The 26,224-nt window shown below is 52.7% G+C and overlaps 1 protein-coding gene across 21 annotated transcripts in view; it reads right to left on the reverse strand.

The window, feature by feature from the left end:
* Positions 1 to 7,397: 7,397 nt before the first annotated feature.
* Positions 7,398 to 26,224, reverse strand: part of TRAPPC12 (trafficking protein particle complex subunit 12) — a 104,884-nt gene continuing 86,057 nt past the window's right edge. For 10 of the 21 annotated variants that reach the window (XR_012422709.1, XR_012422710.1, XR_012422711.1 and 7 more), the window contains 4 exons: positions 23,607 to 23,705; positions 9,664 to 9,764; positions 8,032 to 8,119; positions 7,398 to 7,745 (listed from right to left, as the gene is read on the reverse strand). Coding sequence is in view for 18 of the 21 variants with exons in the window: in XM_065527472.1 (XP_065383544.1) it covers positions 7,503 to 7,745; positions 8,032 to 8,119; positions 9,664 to 9,764; positions 23,607 to 23,705 (531 nt within the window). In the remaining 3 variants the exon portion in view is untranslated. The other 11 variants (XM_065527468.1, XM_074012431.1, XM_074012438.1 and 8 more) reach the window with 4 other exon arrangements.

The following is a 26,224-nucleotide window of genomic DNA, read 5'->3' on the forward strand; positions in this document are numbered from 1 at the left end:
TGCCAGGGCAGCTCTTCCTCCTGACAGGCGTGAGGGGCCCTGGGTGTAGAGAATAAACTCCACCCATCGGATGCGAATTTCAGCAGCCCTGGGTTGGGTGAGTTTCCTGGAGCTGTGGCTGAGGGGTCAGGGGTGCAGTTCGCTGACTCTCCAGCTCAGCACACCCAGGGAGCTGGCGGGGTTCCCTGACACAGGGCAGCAGGTGGAGGCTGAGACAAAGGCTGAGCCAGCCGGGGGCTCTAGGGAGACACGCACCAGGCCCACTCCACAGGCAGCAGGACCCCAGGCTCACTGTGGGCATTTGAGGAGTGGGTGTCAGGGCGGCCAGAAGCAGCCAGGGTGGAGGTCGTGGGGGATCATCTCGGTGGGCAGAGCCTCGGGGCCCTGGGGTGGAGGGAGTGAGGCTGGAGAGCCTGGCTGGCTGCGCTGGCAGGATAACGCCTAACACGGTCCCGGAGATGGCGCTTCTCCCACGGACAAGGGGAGGTAACGCGGGAACAGACTGTAATCAGGTTCCAGGTCCAATAAAGGTGAACCTCGAGGCGGAAAGGACCTAGCTGCAGGTGAGCGCAGTCCTCCACGTGTGAGTGCATGTGTATGTTGTATGTGTAAGCGTGTGGCCCAGAGCCCGTCCATGGCAGCCCATTGGTGGGTCCGGCCCTGCCTGCAGATTCAGCTTTCCACTGCAAAGCAATATGCAGTGTGTGAAAAGGCAACACAGATCCGTGGCACCACCATGAGCCTCAGTGTTAGATTTGGAATGGAATCCCTCCCTCCCTCCCACTTTAAACTGTGAGTCCTTGGAAAAGTTACCTGACCTTTCTCATGTTCACATTCTTACCTGTAAACCCTCCCGGAGTTGAAATGAGCCGTAAGTGAAACACCGTGTGGCAATGGGGGTGGGGATGGGGGAGGCGCGCAGTCACCCTCGCTTCCTTTTCCTTTTCTTGGTAATTGTGTTCTTCTATGTCAAAGGAAAAGAATAAAACCCGAAAATTATTTGGGGGAAAAAGAAAAAGACACACATGCAAGTGCCACAGGAAGCTGTGGGGTTCGGCCTGCAGGGGAGACGCTCTGTGGTGTTCGGTAGGTCAGTGGGGTTCGGCCTGCAGGGGAGACGCTCTGTGGTCTTCGGTAGGTCGGTGGGGTTCGGCCTGCAGGGGAGAGACGCTCTGTGGTGTTCGGTAGGTCAGTGGGGTTCGGCCTGCAGGGGAGACGCTCTGTGGTCTTCGGTAGGTCGGTGGGGTTCGGCCTGCAGGGGAGAGACGCTCTGTGGTGTTCGGTAGGTCAGTGGGGTTCAGCCTGCAGGGGAGACGCTCTGTGGTGTTCGGGAAGTCAGCCCTCAGTACAGCAGTTGTGGGAGCCTCTGTGGTTCCGGATCCACATCAACTAGAATTCTATGTTCCAGGGAAAACTGCTTTCAGTGCTGACTTATACTCAACACTGCAAGGCCATCCATGGAGCAGAGTAAACATCCCATCCCATCATGCCCCACGCCCTCCAGAACATCCCATCCCATCATGCCCTGCGCCCTCTAGAACATCCCGTCCCATCATGCCCTAGGCCCTCTAGAACATCCCGTCCTGTCATGCCCTGCGCCCTCCGGAACATCCCGTCCCATCATGCCCTATGCCCTCTGGAACATCCCGTCCCATCATGCCCCATGCCTTCTGGAACATTCTGTCCCATGCCCCACGCCCTCTGGAGGGTGAGGGCTGCAGGGCCGGCATCTGCCTAGCACGTGGCAGCCTCAGCCCTTAGACAGCAGCCCTGGTCGCCAGGAACCCACTGGGCAGAAACCCATCCAGTGACCATTCGCAAAGCAGCAGTTCCTCTGCAGGGGCTTTTATGTGTTGGTTTCTTTGGCACCTTCCAATAGAAACAGAATGGGAGCCACAAATGGCGCCACATACGTATAACTTAGTTTTCTAGTAGCCACGTTAAAAACATTCAAAGGTCATCTTAATTTTAATAATATGTTTTATTTAATCGACTGTATCCAAAATTACTATCATTTTAACAGGTACTCACTATAAAATGATTAATGAGATCTTTTATTCTTTTAGAAGTGTTTCATGAAGTCTGTGCAGCAGCACGTCTCAGGTAGGACCTGCCACGCTCCCCGTGCTCTGCAGCGGCCCACAGCCTGGATGGCACTGCGGTGTAGACACTGAGCTGTGGGCAGGACTCTTCCTGGTCCTCGTGGCTGAGCACACAGTGCCGGGCCGTGCACGCTGGGGTGCCGTGGGCCGGGCTGGTCCTGGCTCTGCACTGTCCCTGTGACCCTCGGGATGTTGCTCAGCCTGTTTTGGCGATGGTTCCTTTCCTGTAAGGTGCGCGGCCGAGAGCATCTGCTGCTAGGAGGACCACGTGAGTTCATTTCAGTTGGGTGCAGCGCCCGCCTAGTAATCTCAGTGACCCTCGGTCGCTCAGCCAGTGACTGTGGCCACCTGACACCATCAGAAGATGGCGGACTTGGGGGTCAGGAGAGCCCTTCCGGGACTGCAGAAGCTGGTCCTTGGGGGTCTCGCAGCAGATCCCGGGGGCGTTCCCTGTGTGAGTGCAATGCACATGGGGGGCTCAGGACTGGAGGCCCATGCCAGCCCTGGGGCCTCCAGAGCCGGCAGAAGGCACAGCCCTGCATGGCCAAGGGTGCTGGGCTGCGTGGAGAATGTGCGGGTTCTGTTGTCCTGCCAGCTTAAGCGGTTTATCAAACCAAACACAAAAAGGATGTGCAACAGGGACAGCATGTGGCCCAGGAGGCCTCAGATATTGACTCTGGCCCTTCACAGAACACGTGTTCTAGAAAGGAAATCCTAGCTCTGGGGCTGGGGGCTTGCTGGGTGGGGAGAGGGGTTTAGAACGCGGTTTGTCACTTCCTGTGAGGGTGACCCCATAGGACTTTGTGGAGACGGTGGCGTTTAAGTGGTCCAAGAAGAACTGGAAGGATTTAGAGGAGCAGAGGGACCCGCCCCGGTGGGCGGAAGTCATGGCTGGGTGTTGCAGGCTCTGCGTGGCTCTGAGGGCGGCTCCAACTCAGGCTGGCATGCCCCATGTTTAACGGCCATTGAGTCTGCAAGTTATAAACTTGGTTACCCCCAGAACGTTGTTAAACAGTACTCTGTTCTAGAACATGCTGAGATAGCATTTATGCAAGGGATGCCAGGGTGTGGAACGGATTAGTCCGGCGTTCTCCTCAACAGTCCAGGAAGAGGACAGGGAGAAGGCAGCATCGCTCCTAAGCGGGTGAAGCCAATTTCATCCTGAGTGACGGTGACAGTAATAACTGATAAGAAATGAAATCACAGCTTTTCACACGCAGAGTCTGACAAATGGCTGACCCTTCTTCCTCCATCTCTGGGTGCTCACGCTGGAGCGCGAGGGGCCCTCCCTCCACTCCTGGGTGTGCGTGCTGGAGGGCGACAGGCCCTCCTTCCAATCATTGTTGCTTCTGCTGGAGAGCAAGGGCCCTGCCTCCATTCCTTGGTGCAGGTGCTGGAGGGTGACGCCGCCACCCCCCCCCACTCCTCTTGCTCCTGCTGGAGAGTGACAGGCCCTCCCTCCAATCATTGTTGCTTCTGCTGGAGAGCAAGGGCCCTGCCTCCATTCCTTGGTGCAGGTGCTGGAGAGTGACGCCCCCGCCCCCCCCACTCCTCTTGCTCCTGCTGGAGAGTGACAGGCCCTCCCTCCAATCCTCGGTGCTTCTGCTTGAGAGCGATGGGCTCTCCCTCCACTCAATGTGTGTGCTGGAGAGTGACAGGTCCTCCCTCCATCCCTAGGTGCTCATGCTGGAGCGTGAAGGGCCCACTGTCCACTCCTCGGTGTACGTGCTGGAGAGTGGCAGGCGCTCAGCCTTCTTAGGGTGTTTGGGACCCCATCCAGCGTGGTTTTGCTCTAGTTCCCCGCCTGGGGAGAGGAGCTCAGCAAGCAGCACTGGGTTTATTCTTGCTCATTTATTCAAAAGAAAGCTACTGAGTTTGAAAATGCACCAAGCACTGGAGAGAAAAGGTGAGAGGACCTCGGGGCTGCCTGTAAGAGGCTCAGGATGTGGCTGGGGGTGAGGCCCGCTGGCAACTCCAACGCAGGAGATGAGGGGGTCTGGATCCCACCGTCGGAGCACCCACGCAACCTGTCCACACCCTCAGGACGGCAGAAAAGGTCCATTCTTGTATTTCTTTTTAAGTTGAACTAAATCCATCTCTAGTCCCTGCCTCGGAACTGATGGAGCCTGGCTGTTACTGGGCCTCCCCACCTACAAGGGATGGAACCAGAGCTCGGGGCTGAGGTGCTGCTGGAGTGTTTAGTGCCTCTGCTATCAGGACATCCTGTGGCCACTGGCACCTGTCTGCCCACACAGTGCCCCCGACCAGCAGCACAGCCACCCTCTCTCCACAGCCAGGGCTGGGAGCCCTGGGGCCCGACTCCCCGGTCCCACATGCCTCACAAGGCAGGACATTCTGGGTCCTGTCGCATCCCTGGAATCAGGGCCTGGACCCTGGTCAGAGCAGGACCTGCAGACGACCCTGAGTGGGGCAGACTGTCTTCTGTCCTTGGTGGCAAAGCCGGTGTTCTTGGTATCATGTCTGCACGTATGTGTCTGAAGCCACGGGAACGCAGGGGCTACCTCCGGGCCTGCGCCTGTGGAGCAGGATTGGGGAGGACACACGGGTGGGCGTCTCAAGAACTGTTGTGACACAGCGGAGCCCCTGCAACTCTGCTCTGTTGGGCCTTGCCCTCGGTGCTGGGTGCAACGTGTGACAGGATGGCACGGGAAGCTTCCCAAGAACGCTGGAACTGGGTGTTTGAAGACCTCATGGCGGCAGCTCCAGCCCAAGCGCTGCAACTACGGGGCTGTGCCAGGAGCAGGTGCCACGGAGCCTGTGTGGGTCCAGGGCGAGAGGTAAGGGGAGTATGGACGGGGCTGTGCATTCCTGGGGTTGAAGGCAGGCTTCAGGGGGTGACACTGAATAGGGACTGGGAAGGTGCATGCCAGGAGGGGTCCAGGCAGAGACAACAGGTGGGGGCACGATCCTCGAGGGGAGGCAGAAGAGGCTGGCAGTGTAAGGCAGGACAGCGATGCCCACGGGCTCCAATGCCTGCTGCGCAATCGGAATTTTGTCTGTGGCCTCAGGCGTCTGACATGCATTCTCACACCTGCATGAGCACCAGGAGCCCCTGGAGGGCTGTGCAGACGACACTGTTGGGCCGGCCCAGGCCCCAGCAGTTCTGACTCCTCTGTGATCAGAGGGTGGGGTTAAGGATGTGCATTTCTGACAAGCTCCCAGGAGACCCTGGCACTGCTGCTTTGGAGACCCCACTTTGAGGACCACTGATCTAACACTGCCCTCGTGGCAAACACGGAATGACTCTAAGATTCAGCTGGATGGATCATTCAGGGAGGAAATTCACCTTTGCCACCGGGCACACCCTGGCCGTTCAGTAACCATGGCCATCAGGGTTACTGACTTTTTCATTCTCCACTGCATTCCAGAGTGGGCATTTCCACAGTAGTGAGCCCATCATCAACTCAGCGATGTTCCCATTTTCCAGTTAGAAAATAAGTTTTCTGATGGTTACCCATCCACTGTACTCGGCTCTAGAAAAGATTTCAGGGATGTGTAATTTATGTTTAACATAAAGAAAAGCTGAGTGTAAACTAGATAAGTTACAATTGTCCCAGACATTATAGACACTCACAGCATCGTTTTCCTCCTCTAGCAAAACAAAACAAAAAATGTTGCAATCATATAGGCAGTAGGAAAAAAAAAATTAGCAGGACACCATGGCTCACACCTGTAACCCCAGCACTTTGGGAGGCCGAGGTGGGAGGATCACTTCAGGCCAGGAGTTAGAGACTGGCCTGGCAACATAATGAGATCCCCATCTTTATAAAATTAAAACAATCTGGGCATGGCGGAGCACACTTGTGGTCCTAGCTATTCAGGAGGCTGGGGGCGGGGGGGAATCGTTTGATTGCAGGAGGTTGAAACTGCAGTGAACCATGTTTGCACCACTGCACTTCAGCCTGGATGACAGAGTAAGACCCTGTCTCAAAAAAAAAAAAAAAAAAAAGGCAAGAACTGAGGCAATGATGCTGTCACCGGGCCTGGCCTCATGCCAGCAGCAATGGCTGTGAGTGCGGTTCAGAGGGAGGGTGGGTTTAGGCTTACCGGCTTACCAGGGAACCTTGATCTCTGTTTCTAATTTGCTGGGCTCATGTCTAGTTGGAACCTGGGCACTGTTGTCTGCTTTTATGCACAACTGGCTGGGGACAGCTCTGAGCCACGGGCCTAGAAAGGACAGGCTCCATAATCCACTGGCAAACCCCGCAAGATGCCTGCAGTGAGGTGCCAGGTTTGAGCGGAGGAAGAGCCTTGCATCTCATCCCTGAAGTCAGATTTGAAGGAAGACCCTCAAGGTGAAGGGCTTCTAATTACATCTTCAGCTTTCTGGGCTTAACAGTAGTTTCATTTTTCTTGTTGAAAAGAGAGATTTTGAAACCGCCTTGGTGTCCAGCTGTCCTTTTGGCTGTCTCACCTCTTTTTTCTTTTAATGCCAAATTAACCTAGATATCAGCAAATGGGCTGAGACTGTCTGGTAGATGCTGTGTTTCTATATTTCTACTCCATTACAAAAATTAACAGAAATATGGCTTCGCTTTGTATAGATGTTTATATCACAGTCTTTAAAATGAATTATAATTAAAACTATCCACAAAGCTAGATGTTTAGAGAACCCTTGTCAGAGTTCTTTCATAATGTGAAGAAACTTTCAGGTACTTTCAGTTCTTCAAAAGCAGGAATAACTGTGAACGTGAAGGCAAAAGGCCTTTCAGACCTGTAAGAACATGTGAAAACCACGTGTCTGGCTTCAAAACTGCCCCAGCCCCTGCCCGCCTGCATTTTACGTGCTCCTCCTTTGCTTGATTATGCGTTGTGGTTCCTGTTCCACTCAGCTCACGCTCCACCTGGACGTATAAACTCTGGGAGGAACGGCGACGGCCTCTCCTCCACTACCAGGCTGGCAGGGGTGTCTGGCTGGCATCAGGCCGGAGGAGACTCGGATGGGTAAGACCAACGCACTTAGTTCTGGGTGTGTGGGGAGGGTGAGAGGAGCATGAGCGGCGATCTGTGGGGGTGTCTTCCCTGTTGCAAATCCCCCTGCACGTGCAGGTGCATGGCGAGAGGGTCTCTATACCTCCCAGCTTTTCTCTGAGGATGTCCAGAATGAATGAGCAAAGCAGGATGGCCTCCAGAACAAAGGCCCTGAGGCTGACTCCAGATTTCTTGTGTCTACGAGCTGTGTTCTCCCAGCACGCCTGCCCCTTGCGTTCAGGGACTGTGTGGCAGTCCTGGGCTGGGCCATGGCTTGGAACCAGGAAGACACGCAGCCAGACACCAGTGAAGCAGCAATTTTATTGAGTCCGTGTCACATTAATACATTAGCTTCATGGACACAGTTTCAAAGACCCGGGTCATTCTGACACAGTATGCTGGAGGCAGCTAGGCCAGCTTGAGGCACTGCGTGTTAAAGCTGTCCCCCTCCTTGCCGGCGACAGCCTCCAGCAGGGCCTGTTTCTTCTGCATGCTCCGCGAGGACTCCAGCTCGTACATGGTGGTCAGGTTGAAGAGCACGCTCTCGTGCAGGTAGTGCCTGGGGTCCTGCTGGACCATGGCCTCCAGCTGCCGCAGGGAGTCCTTGAGCTTGCCCAGGTAGAGCAGACACACGGCAGCGTTGTTGTTGGCCTAGGGAGGAGCACACGCACAGGGTCGGCCCATGCAACCAGGACAGACGCCCACCCGCTCCAGGCTGCGTGCTGGGCCCTATGTTGGGGGTCTAGGGGGTGACGCAGAGCTGCCAGGCAAAGCCTAGATGGCCCTGTTGGGTCACTTCCCCCAAGGGCCACGGCCGCTGCCTGGCGCCAGTGGACTGGAGAGAGAGTGCAGGCCCCCGCTGAGATGTGTGTGGGTGCATGTTTCTAGCGTCTGTGAAAGGCAGAGGGCGGAGGATCCTGCGGCTTGGGGATCTTACCACTGCGTTTGTTGGATCCATCCTTAAGATCTCTGTGAAGAACCTGTGGGCTTCTGCAAAGTTATTCTGCCCGAGGTGAAGGAACGCTCTGGAACACAAGCGACGGTGGCAGTCAGTGGGGAAAGCCCAGGCGCTGCTGTCCCCCAGCAAAACCCACAGGGGCTCTGGACACCACACAGACCCAATGTGTGACCCTGCGTGGCCTGGGGTTCCCGATCTCCAGGCAGAGGCAGTGAACTGCATTTTGCATTCAGGCTCGCAAATTAAAGCCACTCTAGTTTTACTTTTTTTATTTTTTAGATGGAGTTTCGCTCTTGTTGCCTAGGCTGGAGTGCAGTGGCGCGATCTCGGCTCACTACAACCTCCGCTTCCCAGGTTCAAGCGAGTCTCCTGCCTCAGTCTCCCAAGTAGCTGGGATTACAGGCGCCCGCCACCACGCCTAGCTAATTTTTTTGTATTTTTAGTAGAGAGAGGGTTTCACCATGTTGGCCAGGCTGGTCTCGAATACCTGACCTCAAGTGATCCACCCGCCTCGGCCTCCCAAAGTGCTGGGATTACAGGTGTGAGCCACTGTGCCTGGCCAAGCCACTCTGGGTTTTATTAGTTGAGAATAGAGTAACTTCACCTAAATGACTTCCTGCTAAAAACGGACACCTGCTTCATTTACGCTTTCTGATCCTGGGTGCAGGCTTCGTCTGAGGCGCGTTTCCTCCTCACAAACGTGCACTCGCACAATGCCGTGCGTTCTACCACAGAACACCAGAGCACAGGATCCAGAACGGCTGCTATCCCGGCAACGGTGACCTTTACGCACACATATGCTGAAAACGGGGGCAATACAAGCGCTACTCTGAAGAACAAGGGGGAAATGTCTCCTTAAAAATCAGCTTCTGTGACTAAAAGAACATCACTGCAATTCCAGAAATCACCCGTGTACTTCTTGGGCCTCAGTTCTGAGAGACACAGGGCAGGAGGCGGCACAGAAAGAAGCGCTTTCTCTGGGGGCTTTCCCACTCAGTAAGTGGGGCTTAAACGCCTCTGGGAATTTTGAGAAAACATATATTTAGTTTTAAAATATTTACCTAGGCCGGGCGCGGTGGCTCAAGCCTGTAATCCCAGCACTTTGGGAGGCCAAGACGGGTGGATCACGAGGTCAGGAGATCGAGACCATCCTGGCTAACACGGTGAAACTCAGTCTCTACTAAAAAATACAAAAAACTAGCCGGGCGAGGTGGCGGCGCCTGTAGTCCCAGCTGCTCGGGAGGCTGAGGCAGGAGAATGGCGTAAATCTAGAAGGCGGAGCTTGCAGTGAGCTGAGATCCGGCCACTGCACCCCAGCCTGGGCGACAGAGCGAGGCTTTGTCTTAATAATAAAATAATTAAAAAATAATTTTATTAATATATTTATATATAAATATATATAATATATAGATATTTAAAAATATATATTACATATATAGATATTTAAAATATATATAAAAATATAATTATATAATATATAAAATATATACTTAATAATTTAAATATAAATTAATATAAATTATTAATTTATACTTAATAAATATATATAAAATATATATTTATATATATAAATTTATTTATATATTTAAAATAAATAAATAAAATATTTACCTGTTCATTAAGACCATGATTTTACCCTGTAGTCCATCTAATTTCTGTGTTACTTTCTCAACATCTTGAAAATACTTTTCAGCTGTTTTTATGTCTCCAATCTGCTTTGACAAAATGTAGTCAGTTTAGTTGACAAAAGAAATATTAAGTCGAAACTCGTACATTTAGTTCCCTAATATCATGTTACAATATGAAGACATTTACATGTCAGGCAGAGGAAAACTTCAGTAAACGTTTAGTAATCACTTTTTTATAAAAAGGCAAAAGACATTTAAGATACAGTGGAATGTTAATGTTCTACATGTCGGAAACTGCGTTGCTAATGTACATGCCTTATTTAAAAGTTAGTTTAGTAATTTGTACCTTTAGGAATGCTGGCAGAGCATTACGTAAAATAACATGAATAACTAGTAAGATGAAACATAAAATACTTAAAATACTGGTATAATATGAGCGGTCCCAAGCCAATTTATGAGCTACTTGTGGCTAGTAAAATGGTAGGTGCCACCACATTTGCAAATTTCAAAGTAATATTTTGACCAATAATATAGAATTCTGCTGTAAAAAACAAGCCAAACCAAACCCAAACTCAAACCTACTCTTGTCACACATGTCAGGAAACCTGCCGCCTGCCCGAATCAAATGCAGCCGGACGCAGCAGCCTGGCGGTCGAGGCGGCCCTGGGGTGGAAGGCTGAGCCCCAGCCCTGACTCCTGAGGCCACAGCCTGGCTTTAGAAAGGCAGACGCGGGTTTTCTTTCACCTCCAGAAGCACAAGGAAGGGAATAAATGATCTGAGGCTTACAATAAGAAATAGATAAAAATTAAAGAAAAGTCCTATTACGGCCCAAGCCATGCTCACGAAGGAAAACACAGAGTTGCCTTGTGTCCGGGGCGCAGCCTGCAGGAGTCGGGCTCTGCGACAGCGAGCTCTGCTCGTGGCAGCAGCAGAAGCTTCACAGAATGCTGTCCTGTCCCGAGGAGAAACAAGCTGAAAGTGCGCGGCTCACCTCCGTGAGGAGGGCTGGAGGACCCAGCGCTATCATCGCTGAGCAGCCTAGTTAACTCTCAGACTTCCCACGCCAGCATCTGTCCAGCACGAAACAAGCCTGCTAACTTCTCAGATGACTGGTGGGGAGGTGGTTCTCCATGGCTGTCATGTATCTGCATGTCTTCCAAGCACAGACACCGACAGGGCTCTGTTCAAAGCATTTACACAAGGACGCTGTTTACAGGACAGCCTTGTAAGCTAAACCGCGTCCCTCTGCGGCGAAGGGCAGGCAGGCAGGCTCACCTCCCAGGAGCAAGGATTTGGGTGTTCTACGTTCAGGATTCCTCTGCAGCCACACAGCCCACTGCAGGCATCACGAGGCCCTGGGTGAAGACCCCGAGGAATCAGGGCCCCGTGTCTGGCGGAAAGAATGCCACTCTGGCTGTGCTGCTGTTGCTGTGTAATAAATGTCCTTCATCTCTAACCTAAGAATCTTACACTTTTTCGCCAGCATCCATGAAAATGGCAGCTAACTCTACAGCTTGCACATAGGATAACATCTCAGGCCCTTCACAACTGTTGCTGTTACCCCACAAAAGAAATACCACACGAGGAGGAAGAAAAACAATGAAACACAAAGAAAACAGGCGTGCACACACACCACACATGGAACAGCGTTTGTCCATCGCTGCCCTTCGTCTGCACAGTCCGAAGGGGTTTGAAGTCCACTACTATGGACTTCCCACTTGCTGACTAAAAAGAAACGAAAGGCAGCATGGGCTCCATGATACGGCCCTCAGCTCGAATGCCTGCATCTCCTGCATTAACTAACGTCCTGTTTAACAGGACCATTGTGATACTGATCTGAAGATGCGCGGTGGCTCAAGCCTGTAATCCCAGCACTTTGGGAGGCCGAGACGGGCGGATCACGAGGTCAGGAGATCGAGACCATCCTGGCTAACATGGTGAAACCCCGTCTCTACTAAAAAATACAAAAAAGTAGCTGGGCGAGGTGGCGGGTGCCTGTAGTCCCAGCTGCTCGGGAGGCTGAGGCAGAATGGTGTAAACCCGGGAGGCGGAGCTTGCAGTGAGCTGAGATTCGGCCACTGCACTCCAGCCTGGGCAACAGGGTGAGACTCCATCTCAAAAAAAAAAAAAAAAAAAAAAAGACTGACCAAGATTAACATGTGCTGGCAGCTGCAGCAAGTGTTTCAAACACAGCTCGCCTGAACCTCCCAACAGCCTGTGATGCAGACGCTGTCACTAGCTTTGCTTCTAGATGAGAAAGTAAGGCTTGGAAAGACGAGACAATTTTCTGAGGTCACACAGCTACCACAGAACAGTGTGGGGTCAACACCCAGGCCTGCCCAAAGCCCAGACCATGTGCTGATCCTCCGCACCGCAAGGCCTCCTGAGGCTGGCATGGGACTTTACTGAAACAATGTCTTAGAGGAAGAGAACAGAGAAATCTTGGGAAATTCTTTGCTACCCACTGATCTTCCTGATGATTAGAAAGTAAGTTGACATTTTCAGAATTATTAACATATTAGGATATAAAATTCTACCGATTTCTAAAAGTTAGAAGCAACTGAAAAAATTAAACATAAAAAGGCAATTAAAAGCATTCCAGAATATGTAGACAACAAATCAGTAAAGGACACTATTAAAAAGAAAATACCGTGGCTGGGCATGATGGCTTACACCTGTAATCCCAGTCCTTTGGGAGGCCAAGCTGGGAGGATCGCTTAATTTCAGGAGTTCAAGACCAGACTGGGCAACAAAGTGAGACCTTATCTCTATTAAAAAAAAAAAAAAATGAGCCAGGTGTGGCCGTAGGCACCTGTGGTCCCCAACTACATGAGAGGCTAAGACAGGTGGATCTCTCGAGCCCAGGAGTTCCGCAGTGAATCCTAATTGTGCCACTGCACTCCAGCCTGGCAGACAGAGCAAGACCCTGTCTCACAAACAAACAAAAAACAAAAAATAGTAAGTGTATAAACTAATCCAGAAAAAGAAAAGCATAAACAGAAATGTAAAAGTAGAAACAGCTACAGGCAGAAAAAGGAAACTGAAGTGATAAGAGCACTGTCTTTTACTCCGTGCAAATCCATGAGAAAACAGGGACAAAGCAGGTGGCTTTCTAGAAAACTCTAAATTAAAAACTGTTCCCAGAAACACAGAAAAATCCTCAGGCACACAACACTAAGGCAGACTAATAATAAATTATGAAAAGCACACAGCACATGTGCTCAGCAAAGGCAATTCTTAGGTGAATACTCAAACCTTCAAGGAATAGATCATTCCATATTACTCAAAAGTTTTCCAGAGAGGGAGCAAGACAGCTTCTAACCTATATGCCGCCATATCCTTTTGAGGTGTCACCTGTGCACACACAAACCAGACACCAACATCACTCACAAACGCAAAAACCCGGGGAAATGCCACCCCTGGAGCTCCAACCTATTGGTTCTGAGTTTAGGAGCAACACATCGTTAGTGTTCCTGTGGCAGAAACTAGAACCGTGCACTGGGTCCGGCTCCCCCCTCGCTGGGCGCTGATGGTTAATACTGAGTGTCAACAACCTGAATGGATTGAAGGATAAAAAGTGTTGTTCTGGGTGTGTCTGTGAGGGTGTTGCCAAAGGAGTTGAACGTCTGAGTCAGTGGACTGGGAGAGGCAGACCCCCCTCAGTTTGGGTGGGCACCATCTAATCAGCTGCCAGCGCAGCACAGCCAGAATAAAGCAGGCAGAAGTCGGAAAGAGACTTGCCGAGTCTTCCAGCCTCATCTTCCTCCTGTGCTGGAGGCTTCCTGCTCTCGAACATCAGACTCGAAGTTCTTCAGCTTTTGGACTCTTGGACTTACACCAGTGATTTGCCAGGTGGTCTCAGGCCTTTGGCCACAGACTGAAGGCTACACTGTTGGCTTCCCTACTTTTGAGGTTTTTGGACTCAGGCTGGCTTCCTTGCCCGTCAGCTTGCAGACAAGCTATTGTGGGACCTCACCTTGTGATCGGGAGGCAATTCTCCTAATAAACTCCCCTTCATAGATTCATCTATCCTATGAGTCCTGTCCTTCTAGAGAGCCCCGACTCACACAGGCACTGAGGGCTGGGGGTGCCGTGGGTCTGTGTCTGGCCTTGGGTGGGGCCCTCCCCTCTGGCAGCAACCTGGAGGGCACAGGTTCCAGATGATGGGGCCACAGGAGAGGGCAACCTGGGTCCAAGAACCACTGCATGGAGGGAGTGCCCTGCAGAGCTGCTGGACCCCTGGGACTCTGCCAGGGCAGGAGAGGCCACTGTCTCCCAACCCAGTGCATCCCATCTCGACCACTCTGTTCTCCACCTGGCAGCCCTCTGGATGGTGAAGAGAGCTCCCATTCTCAGCTCTCTCACCTGCTTCTCTGTCGCAGGTTTGGGGTTCCTCACCACCCTGGTGGCACGGAAGCCGTTACAGACAGGCAATGGCCATTTTAAAGCTTTCTCAAGGCAGAGTGTCCCGCAGTCCGTGGCTGTGAGCTGTTGAGTGGAGAGGAAGGCAAGAACGACTCTTCTCTGTGGTGTGGGCATCAGATGATTTTAAGCCATCCAAAAACAGCACGGCTATGTTAACAGCCGCATAGGTTGCTAGATGACATTAAATCCGTAGTCAGCCAGAAACCCCAGTTCTTTTCATATTTACCACTGATCAACTTCAGTCACGGAAACATAGGTCTGTAATTGATACAGAAAACTCATTTCAGCTGGGCCCAGTGGCTCATGCCTATAATCCCAGCAATTTGGGAGGCAGAGGCAGGACTGCTTGAGGCCAGGAGTTTGAGACCAGCCTGGGCAACATGGCAAGACCCCATCTCTACAAACAACTTAGCCGGGTGTGGTGGTGCATTCCTGTAGTCCCAGCTACTCGGGAGACTGAGGTGGGAGGATTGCTTGAGCCCAGGAGGTCAAGGCTGCAGTGAGCTGCATTTGCTCCCCTGCGCTCTAGTGTGGGTGACACAGCCAGACCCTGTCTCAAAAACAAACAAACAAAACCACCAAAAAAACCCTACCCAAAACCAACACAGAAAACTTGTTTAGTCTAAATTTTTATGTTATAAAACATTCTTATATTTTAAAGCCTATCAGAAAAACTGTTGCATTCCAACTGGGCAAATCCCCTCAGGCTAATGTACATACACCAATAAAAGATGTGATCTATTTCAGAATACCCTAGCTTCTCTTCCATGTTTTTCTTGAGTTCTCCTTCACCAGCTCCTCTTCCCCACCCGCCGTCGTGAGCACAGCAGAGCCGGCCCCAGGGGTCCTCTGCTTTCCTCTGACCCCCCCTCACCTGCTCTCTCCGCAGAAGCCGAGGGCCTGCTGGGAACCAGGCAGGCTGTCAATGCATAAATTAGGCTGCATCCGCGCAGAAGCCTCCTCTACTAGACAAGCTCGACCTTGGCTTCCTTCTCTGTCCTTGTAGAATCCAGTGTGAGAAGAATCCTGCTAAGTCAGTTAAGAAAAATCCCTGCCCTTGGTGCCTTAACACCTGGAGATCCTACTACTCTGGCCAGCTGTCAGCGACGATCCTATCAAGTCTGCTTGGCCAGAAACCCCTTCTTGATGCTTCCTCTGGGTAATTTTCCATCCACTGACCCTGACCCTGACCCTGGTCCCTGGTTGTCAATTCCCACCTGTCCTCCGTGAAGTCGGAGTTGAGTCCAGTCTCTTCGCCTTCTGCATGCTACTGCCATGCATTGTTTTTTTCTTTAGCAGCTGTCAGAGCTCTTTATAGATTCTGGATGTAAGTCTCTTGTCAGATACACGATTTGCAAATAATTTCTCCCATTCTGTAGGTGGTCTTTTTACTTTTTCTTTATGGTGTCCTTTAAAGCACAACAGTTTTTAGTTTCGGTGAAACCTCCTTTACGTGCATTTCCGTTTTCCTTGCACTTTGGTGTCACATCAGGATGATGAGGCCTGACAGGGTGGCAGGGGTTGGGGGACGCTCTCCCCACTCTTTCCCTGACCGGAGCCAGCACACTCCCCGGCTCAGGGTGGCAGCCACAAGCGAGTCTCTTCTTTCTCTATTTGAACGTCTCTGTTGAGCTGTGGCTGATGCACAGGAACCTGCATGTCTTCAGACTGTACAACCTGAGGGGTTCCGGTACGTGGCTGTGTGTGTAAAACTACCCTCCTGGTTGAGACGGTCAAGGTGCCCGCATCCCTCCTGGAGCCTGGGGTCATGCCCCTCTGTAAAACATGCTCAAGTCTTTCCCAGCTTCACAGTGCCTCCCTGACCCTTCCTTCCCTTCTTCCACCGCAGCGTCTCCCCACCCTGCCCCGGGTCCCTGCCCTCTGGGAACTCGGTCAGAGGTGACCTTGGTTCTTGCTGAGGTCCTCTCAGCCATAGCATTGGGTGGTCCTGCATCCCATCCCCCTTCGTCCTGCCTGGGGCGGCTGGTTTATCCCAGACTTCCCACCACTCCTGCAGCGGCGGAGGCTTTCTCCTGCCTGATCACTTTGGGCTCTGACCTTTGGTCCAGGACACCGAGGCCTGGGACTGGCCACAGACACTGCAGAACCACCCTGCGCTCAGCTGCCCCAAAATGCCAAGCACAGGCCCCTCACCTGTGCTCGGCTGCTGGACTTGCACCTGCGCACCACAGCTCCCTTCCCAGTCCCAGTGAGGAGCCTCCGAGTCCCAGTCCCAGTGAGGAGCCTCCGAGTCCCAGTCCCAGTGAGGAGCCTCCGAGGCCCAGTCCCAGTGAGGAGCCTCCGAGTCCCAGTCCCAGTGAGGAGCCTCCGAGTCCCAGTCCCAGTGAGGAGCCTCCGAGGCCCAGTCCCAGTGAGGAGCCTCCGAGTCCCAGTCCCAGTGAGGAGCCTCCGAGGCCCAGTCCCAGTGAGGAGCCTCCGAGTCCCAGTCCCAGTGAGGAGCCTCTGAGTCCCAGTCCCAGTGAGGAGCCTCTGAGGCCCAGTCCCAGTGAGGAGCCTCTGAGGCCCAGTCCCAGTGAGGAGCCTCTAAGACCCAAGTCAAGAGAGTCTGAGGGGTGGAATCTATGCAGTGAAGTAATTTTAAGAAGTATGAATATAACGCTTCTTCTGTTTGAAGATCGATTGCTTCTGCCCTTCCTTAATTTCGATTATGTGAGAAACTCCTCTGGAATACAAATGTCTCCAATCTCGCTTACAACACAGATTTCTTTCAGAAGTGGAAATTCCCACGGGCCCCACTCTCTCTTCTCCTAACCCCCAGCCCCCTTTGCGTGTGGAGGTCCCAGTGCTCTACGGGAAGCTCTGTGTGATGAAGGTGAAGGGACGGTGGAAACGTTCAGAGCAGGCATGTGAGTTTTAAACACGGCTGTCACCTGGCTGGAGGGTGCGCTAACAGCTGGCAGGGAACATGGCTATGACAGTCCCGCCTGCAGGATGAGGCCTAGGTGAGAGATGGATCCTCCCCTATATGCAGGCATTAAATCCCAAGTACGATTCTGTCATTGGAGCCAGGGTTTCTAGCTGTAATGTGAACAGCACACAAACTGAATAGATGACCCTTTGCTCAGTGCCCGGAATTATGCTCTGAACTTCTTGGAAAGAGCAAGGATTGCTATTCAAAAGTAGAATATGTTTTGAAATATTAAAATAGAAAGTCTGCTCCTTGGAGCCCTAACACAAAGTGAGGGCATCTGGGCCATCCTTGTATTCGCCAGTGTATCTTCTCGTGTGAAATGGCAGCTGCTGGTGTGGTGAGTGAGTTTCCTATTTCTAGCTCACATATTTTAAAGGCACCTACATTCAACACAAAATTTTAAACACAAAGAGGAGGTGCAGTGTCAGTGGTCTCAGCCCAACTGTGTGGAATCATCTAGAACCTTGCTGTCCGTCCACCCCTTTCACCTCTGTCCGGCTGGGTCATCTCTGGAGTTAGCATGCTTCCTTTACAGCACGTTTTCCCAAAGGTGTCTGCATATTTTGTTTTAGTAAAATCATTTTTTTCTATTTCCGCTCTTTAGAATGAAAATGGAAAATACTTCCCTTTCAATTAGTGTTTGCTTTTTAGTGCTCTTGTTTAAATTTTCCCAAACTCAGAAAAGAAAAGTGGCTGTTTCTCAGACTCTGCTATACACACTCACGCACACACAGACAGAAAAGTGGCTGTTTCTCAGACTCTGCTATACACACTCGCACACACAGAGAGGAAAGTGGCTGTTTCTCAGACTCTGCTATACACACTCGCACACAGACAGAAAAGTGGCTGTTTCTCAGACTCTGCTATACACACTCGCACACACACAGACAGAAAGTGGCTGTTTCTCAGACTCTGCTATACACACTCGCACACACAGAGAGGAAAGTGGCTGTTTCTCAGACTCTGCTATACACACGCACACACAGAAAGCTGAGGGCGGAGGTGTTCAGCCCACTCTTTCGCCAAGTATTAGATGTGACCTAAACGTTCAGAAACGTTTGAGGTTGCTCCGTTACTGATTTGGCGACGGCACCGGTGGAGGCAGGATTGGTCAGCTTTCCATGGGAAGATTCACACTGCAGTGCGCACTGCCAGCTGAGAGGGTGATCAGGACACACTGCAGACAGCCCAGCAGGAACAGCGGGGACAGCACGCAGAGCAGGCCATCATCTGCCGGGGATGCCAACCACACAAAGCAGTGCCCTGGGATGCTGCCCTGGAAGAATGGCCTTTCGGCTCGGGTCCCTGGGGAGGGGCACGTCAGCTTCTTGTGGAACAGGTCCTTCTTAGGAGCTTGACATCTGCCTTCCCCACGGAGCGGCTCTGCCTGTGCTCCCTCCTTGCTAGGGCTGATCTGGAAAACCACAGTTCTCGGAGCAGTGCCAGGGCATGAGCAGAATGGGTCCAGCTACGTGGGTCCCTCCGCCTTCGTGCTTTGCCAAGCATTTCCCTACCTGCTGGGGACATTTCCTAGCTTTCTCCCCGAGACCCAGCATCAACGCGATGCACACCTCATCTCCAACCTCCAGTGCTGATGAAACACAAATCCTCCTTGGTCTGGAGATCGCATTCAAGATTGCAGAAAATACCGAGCCTCCCTTGTATTTCCAAGCATATAGAGTAGAAACTTTCATCTCAGGGAAACGAAATCAGTCTTATTCCACGCGTGATTAGCTTTGTTATATGACTTCAGATGTTACAACATGATTCGCAAGGAACGCTCATGATTGCTGCTGGCTGCCTTCCCTGATTCTGCCCATTTCCCACCTGTTAGGGGTCTTTTCAAGGAGGACCCAGGAGGCCTGCATTCCTACTCTTGCAGGACGGGCGCCCCCGCGGCCTGGGCCCCCAGAGAGACGCATGCATGTAAGATGACGCTGCCTGAGGAAGTGGAAGGAGGCCGTGTGAGGGACCTGGGGACCTGGGTCTTCAGGGTGGGGACAAGACTCTGAGAGGCCAGGCAGAGCTGGCAGTGCTGTTCTTGCTGGAGGGGCCTCTGTGACATGCTAGGGCATCCTGGCTTCGTGGCCCTAGAATGGCCTGTCTCTGGGCCCTCATGAAGATTCCCTGTACTACCGTCCGTGAATAAACTTTCTGCTTATACCAGCCACTGTGGATTCCACGGACTGCAACCAAAACCTCGTCCTGTACTTTCTAAGCACCTTCAGTATTATCACTTGAGGAACGGTTACTAGTATACGCGTTTCTTATGAAATGTACCCCTCTGATATCCTGACAGCACAGCACACAGGCGCTGAGAGTGCATGTGATACTTCTTTGCTTCTGTACAGTGGCACCAACTCATTTCAGAATGGCTCGCACACAGCCAGTTTAGAGACCGTCTAAGATACAGGTACTGATGAGGTGCTTCAGGGAGAACAGCACTGCGGGAACTGGAAAACACACATGCTTTCTTGAAAGTGATTCTCTGAGGGCTGTTCCTCCAAGAATCGAACCACGACTGAACACCCTTGAGTGTAAAGTGCTCACTCAGTGCGTGTCCCTTCGGAACAGAGCCTCCACTGGCTTTGCGCGCCCCTTCGGAACAGAGCCTGCACTGGCTTTGCGCGTCCCTTCGGAACAGAGCCTGCACTGGCTTTGCGCGTCCCTTCGCAACAGAGCCTCCACTGGCTTTGCGCGTCCCTTCGGAACAGAGCCTGCACTGGCTTTTACGTGGTCACTCAATTCGAGTTCTTACTCCTTAAAACAGAGTGGAGTCAACTCTATCTACATTTAGTTCAGGCGTTTCTGCTGGACTCGAGTCCCAGTTCAACCCCATCCTGTCCTGCACTGCTGATCTCACATCGCCGTGATCTGCCCCCACGTGGCATCTTCCATCCTGTGCTGAGACGCAGCGTTGGGGGTGAGTAGGGTGCACCGGCAGGAGCTCTGAGGCTGGCGCGTGGGGTCTGAGTGTCCGGATGCGTGTGTGGGGACACTGCTTTTGCCCCTTTCTACTACCCACCCTGGAGGGCCTCGTGCCCATGTGTGCCCTGGAGTCACTCTACAGGGTGGATGCCCCGCTGTGGGAGTGGGGTCTCCAAGGGCAATTCTGAGCACATGCACTTTTGCTGTGACCTGGGAATGCCGCCCTTACACTTGGATCTGAGAGGAAATGGAACAAACACACCCCATCCTCAAGATATATGAAAGACAGCAAGTCACACTTACAGTGCTCCTGGCACGTCCCAGGCAGGACACAGAGGATTTCACATGGATGAACTTCCTCCTCTACACACGACGACGACGACTGTTTACCGCAGGCGGTTGTGGGTGGGGGGGGACCGACACCATGAAGGTGAAACCACCTGCTCAGAGCCATGTCACAGCCACGTCAGAGCTACGCCAGCCTGAGCCGCCGAGCCGGGGTCGGGTCTGTCTACGCCAGCCTGAGCCGCCGAGCCGGGGTCGGGTCTGTCTACGCCAGCCTGAGCCGCCGAGCCGGGGTCGGGTCTGTCTACGCCAGCCTGAGCCGCCGAGCCGGGGTCGGGTCTGTCTACGCCAGCCTGAGCCGCCGAGCCGGGGTCGGGTCTGTCTACGCCAGCCTGAGCCGCCGAGCCGGGGTCGGGTCTGTCTACGCCAGCCTGAGCCGCCGAGCCGGGGTCGGGTCTGTCTACGCCAGCCTGAGCCGCCGAGCCGGGGTCGGGTCTGTCTACGCCAGCCTGAGCCGCCGAGCCGGGGTCGGGTCTGTCTACGCCAGCCTGAGCCGCCGAGCCGGGGTCGGGTCTGTCTACGCCAGCCTGAGCCGCCGAGCTGGGGTCGGGTCTGTCTTGTTCCAAACCCCAGCTCCTCAGCCCTGTGCTTTTATCCCCGTAGATGCCTTGGGAAAGAGGGAAGGGAGAGTTTGCTGAGAGAGCTGGGGTGACTTGAGAGAAGTCCTTCCAGTGAACTCTGAAGAACGAACAGGGTTTGCACAGGCAGAAAGCAAAGGGAGTTCCGAGCAGCAGGAACAGCCCACAAGAGGTAAAAGCAGCAAGGGTGGCCCTGTCTGGGCAGCAGCAAATCAACCGTCTGGTGGGACTGAGGACACGAGGCGAAGAACACTGGGCTAGAAAACATTAGCTAGGGCTCTGAATGGGAACTTTGAGTGTGGGCTCAGCGGACAGGCCACAGGGCCCCAGCAGGAGCTCTGAGCAGAGACGGCAGGGTGGAGTGTCCTCCAGGAAGGCTAATGGCAGCTGCACACAGGACGGGGGATGAGGGACGTGCTGAGATCTCTGGCAGCTCAGCACCACGTGTACACACAGGGTCCCGCCTCTGCAACCCTCTGCTGAACCCAGCGGAGATGAGGAGGCACAAGCCCCAGCACAGGAGACGGCTGGCGATATAGGCGGTGCACCCAGGAGGGTTTCAGAATGGGTGGGGGTCTGCTGTGTGCTCGGGCACCCACTGGGCTGACATGTGGTCGTTCTTGCTGATCGCAACGGCGCTCTTGGGCCTTGACTCCCACAAATGGCTATGTTCTTCTAGGGCAAAACCTGCCTGCTTCACTCTCCTTCCGAGATCCAGCATCTTCAGACCACACACTGACCTGCCGAAGCAGGAACTTCCAGGGGCTGGGTTTTCTGTGTGCGCAGATGGCAGTGCAGCCGTCCGTCGCGCGAGGCTGTCTGAGAAGTTCTGTAGCAGCCATGGCACAATGTCTTCAGATACCCCAAATGGCTAAGTACTGCGATCTCCATTTCCTTTAGAGAAACAGAATTCAGAGACTTTGCTCTTCAGCAACAACACAAATACCCGTGAGCGAGGTCTGATAAATAATTTGAAAGAGGTGCAGACGGAACAGTGCTTGTGTGGGGCGTCAGTGAGTCCAGTCGGCCCGGGTGCTTCCGTCGTTTTCTCCATTCTCCTTTGGCAAAATCTCCTGCCCAGACACAGAGCCGCTGTCACCTCCCTGGGTCCTCAGGACAGCGAACGCCGAGGGCTTCCCTCACAGCCCGTTTAGCACATTCCGTGCGCCAGACGGGGCTTACATCACGCTGTGGAAGCTGAGCCTCCCTCCTGAGACTCCAGTCTCACTGCCAGAGCCCTCACTGTGGTCAAGCCAGTGGCTTCCACTGGAAGGAGAAGCACTTCCAGATGCAAAAGCAACTCAGCATCTACTTCTCAAATTGTGCATACTACGCCTCTGAAATAAAATTTCCGAGATTGTCTGCAGGGTAGTGAGGAATCTGAGCAGGCCCAGCGTACTATTTTACTATGATAACCAGGGGATAATGATACACGTCAGCACCCTGGAGATCCCGGCCACATGGAGCTTTCTCACACCGGCGACGAGGGTTGCTGCAAGCATCCCAGCGCAGGCAGGAGCCGATGCCCATGGTGGCAGCTCACGCGCCACGCATCTGTGCCTGCTCTGGATTATTCAGTGACAGTCATCTGCTGTGCCCCACCACAGGGGCCCATGGACAGGGCTGTCCTCCAACACTATCTGGTGTCCCGTGTGGATTTCCACAAGCAGGCAGCGTGCAGGAGATGGTGTGCGCACATGTTCCTACGTGTGTTAGTGCATGTGTGAGCAACTGTGTGGGGGAGGAGAGGACCAGCTGTTAGCGGAGAGAGCGCAGGCCCTGCGTTCACAGAGGCCCTGTTCAAATTCTAGCTCCCCCGTTATCTATGTGGCCTCCTGTCACTGGATTTCACTTCATCAGGAGACCTCAGTTTGTTGATCTGTAAAACAAGCTAGTCACACCGTGAGGTGAAACGCTCAGCACGGGGCCTGGCTCACGGTGAGTGGGTGCCTGTGGAAGGTCTGTGCTGCTTCTCCCCCCTTAGCGGTCCCTTGCTTGTGACTCCTTTCCCTGGCCCAGGTTTGGGACGTGACCTCAGAAGACTGAGGGTGGACGGGGCGGAAGCTGCCCTGTGCTCAGCCTGCAAGGGTGAAAGATTGACAGGGATGTGGGCGGCACTCATCTCTCCCCGTGACCTCCCTGTCACCAAATATCCCAGGAAAATGCATTCCAGCTTCAAGGACATTCTTAGCAAAGGGGGTCCTGTCCCAGCTTTGTGCATTATTGAGACCACCGTTCAGTCTGGACTTTGTCCAGCAAACATGATTCAAGGGTTCTTCAGGCAAAATATCAGCAAGTGACTATTATGGGCTAAGCTGAACTAAGATTCCTCACGGTTCAGTCAGCGCTTTTGTAACTGCCGCAGGACAGTGTCTAGAGTAACTTGTTTCAGTGCGGCTGCGATACACTTTCTGTGGGTTCACCTTTAGCAACAGGCACAAAAGCCAGTAGGGCCTCCCACAGTCCAACCAGAACCCTGGAAAGCACCCCCACTTTTCATGGTCACACACATTGGAACTGGGCCTCCCACAGTCCAGCCAGAACCCTGGAAAGCACCCCCGCTTTTCATGGTCACACACATTGGAATTGGAATCTTTTCTGCAGTCTTTCTCATATTAAAATGATTAAAAGCAAACAGTCGCACATCCAAGCAAAGAACTCCTATCATAAGGCCCTTTGCCTGTGCCTCTGGCTCACATCTGAGCGTGCCCACGTACCTGCAGGGAAATCCGGCCGATGCCGCTGAGCAGCTGGGGCTCTTGCTCTGGGTAATACTTGATAACCGCATGGTACGCCTCCACGGCGAGCACATAATCCTGCGGGAAGAAAAACCCAGCGTACCTCAGGGCTGAGAAAAGCACTGCGGGTTTCACACGTGTAGAAGAGCACAAGCGTATACAGACGCGGTGTGGAGAGAGGACACGCTGACACACGAGCCCGCGGGGAAGCTGGAAACCAGCACGCGGCGCTCGGCTGGGAGGGGGCGGCTGCTCTCCCAACTGCAGTCAGGCTGGGATTCTGAGCTGTGTGCGTCGCGCAGGCGGGGTCCTGCCTGTCATCGGGGGCTGTCGGGGTTTAGTTGGGCCTGAGGGTCTGTTTCCTGCTTCCATCTTCTAAACAGCAATTCATATTTCCCTTGGACCGCACCTAACTCTCTTTCCTGACAAAGTTATTATGTGAATAGGCGAACGCTGTCTCATCTCCATCCTCCAAATACATAAGCCAAATTTTTAAAGTGTCTCTTAAACGTTTTCTATGCTAGAAACTAAGGTCAAATCTTTAAATGTAGAGAAAACCCACAAACAACTTTGCCGAGGCTGAGAATGGCAATGGGGGTCACCCTTGCAGAGCAGAATGCGTGAATGTCGTCTGGTCTCTGTGGCACGCGTGAGACCCTCCCGTTTCGGAGACAGCTACGGGGGAACATTTAGGAGCGCTGTGCCAGCTGCCATGCTCAGGGCATCTGCTTTCTGCCAAGGGCCTTGCTGGATCCCTCATCACTCTGCTCTGTCTGTGGTGGTCTGGCCCGCAGCCCCTCCTCAAGGACAAGGCCTGGCAGCACCGTCTCACTGTCCATCTGCCTGCTCATGCCGGCCCATCGCAGGCACTTGGTGGACGCTGAGTGGACCCAGTCACCCTTTCCAGGTGTGAGCAAAGCGGTCTCAGTGCAGGAAGGTCTTGCCAGAGTCATGTGGGACACAGTGGTAGCTTGTCTCAAGTCCCCAACAAACCCGGGCTCTCTCTAGTAAGACAGTGATCGCCACATTTACTGAGCGAGCTCTGTGCAGCAGGCCCTGCACTAAATACTCCCCTGCATTCTAGCACTTAGCTATAAGCACTCGGTCAGCAATAACGACGGCCACCAATGGTGTTTTCCTTCTTACTTATTCATCGTAAAATCCCAGAAGGTACTTTTATTTCTTTATTCTTCTACATGTTCCATTTCCTCCAAACTGGGACTGGAGTTACTAGCTTGCTAATTGGGATGTTACAAAGAAAGACAGACAAGTACAATTCCAGTTTGGTAGGAAGGAAAAAAAAACCCAAAAAAACAAAAAGACTGTCTCCAGTCTAGTACCTTCGAGTACAGCTCATTAAAACTCATTTTATTCAAGGCCTGACGCCCATGAGGAGCCAGACAGCACATGCCTCAGTCTCCTTTCCCACGCCTTCCTGCTGCCTGTCTCTGCTGTCTAGTTGTGCGAGTGTGAGTGTGTGAGAACGTGCATGAGCATGAGAGCGTGTGTGTGTGTGTGTGTGAACGTGCGTGTATGAGCATGAGAGCGTGTGTGTGAGCGTGTGTGTGCGTGTGTGTGAGCATGTGTGAGTTCCCTTGCACAGAGGAGGGCTTTGTGACCTGGCATGGGGGCACTCGGGGTGGCTGAGGCTGCAGCTGGGATGGACACGGCACCCTTGATGCAGAGGCGGGGCCTGCACACCCTGGGCTGGTCCTGATCGGACAAGTTTAGGGGAGCAGCCCTGCCTTCCAACAGGGGCTGCACCCACCGGCTTTTCCGATCAGGGAAAATGGCCAAAAGAAGCTCTTTAGAGAGAGCTTAACCTACTCTCCAGATCACGTAGATTTGGCTTTGTGAAGGACATGAATGACTTGCTTCCAGGGACAAGCCTATTTTAGCTCAATCTTCACCATTTCTTTTCAGCAGCCACACGTGGTTTACTGGCTGTGAAACTAGATTTACAACTGTTCTGCAACCAGAAAGGACTTGTGCAGTCTAATTCCAGCAAGACGGAAGGTAGCTGATGCAGCTGCCTGCTCCTTTCCATCATGTGCGGAGCCATGGCGGGTGGTGATGTGCAGACTGGCGAGCTGTGGGGACACCAGGAGGGAAGTGGACTCCCAGGGGCACCGGGGGAGGGGGGCCCAGGCCACCTAAGGTGGCAGGCACCTGCATCCATATAGTTTGCCAGTGCAGGTGCCCTAAGGCTACAGTGAGGCCTAAGGAGAGGAAGCAGTATTTAAAAAGTGAAGATAGTGACATTTTCAATGCTTTATAATACGTGCCACTGTGCATTGTAGCATATCATGCAGATTTATCCAGGGCTAAAACATATGAATACATTTCATTGTTAAGAAGTTAAATTGATATTTATTTCACTGTAATAAAAATGTTATTCAAGATAATTAAATGGCTGATTAAATAACTCATTGTTAGCCCATACACATAATTTAATTAACAGGATACCCCCTTACTATTAAGACCACACACTGTTGCAATACCCTGTATGCTCACTAGATGGCAAGAGAGTGCATATGCTTGGATTGGCTTTAATTGCAACATTTTTTTGCTCCTTTTTTTAACTCAGGAAAATGAAA

The sequence above is a fragment of the Macaca fascicularis genome, chromosome 13, assembly GCF_037993035.2.
Source record: "Macaca fascicularis isolate 582-1 chromosome 13, T2T-MFA8v1.1".
Classification (NCBI taxonomy): Eukaryota; Metazoa; Chordata; class Mammalia; order Primates; family Cercopithecidae; genus Macaca; species Macaca fascicularis.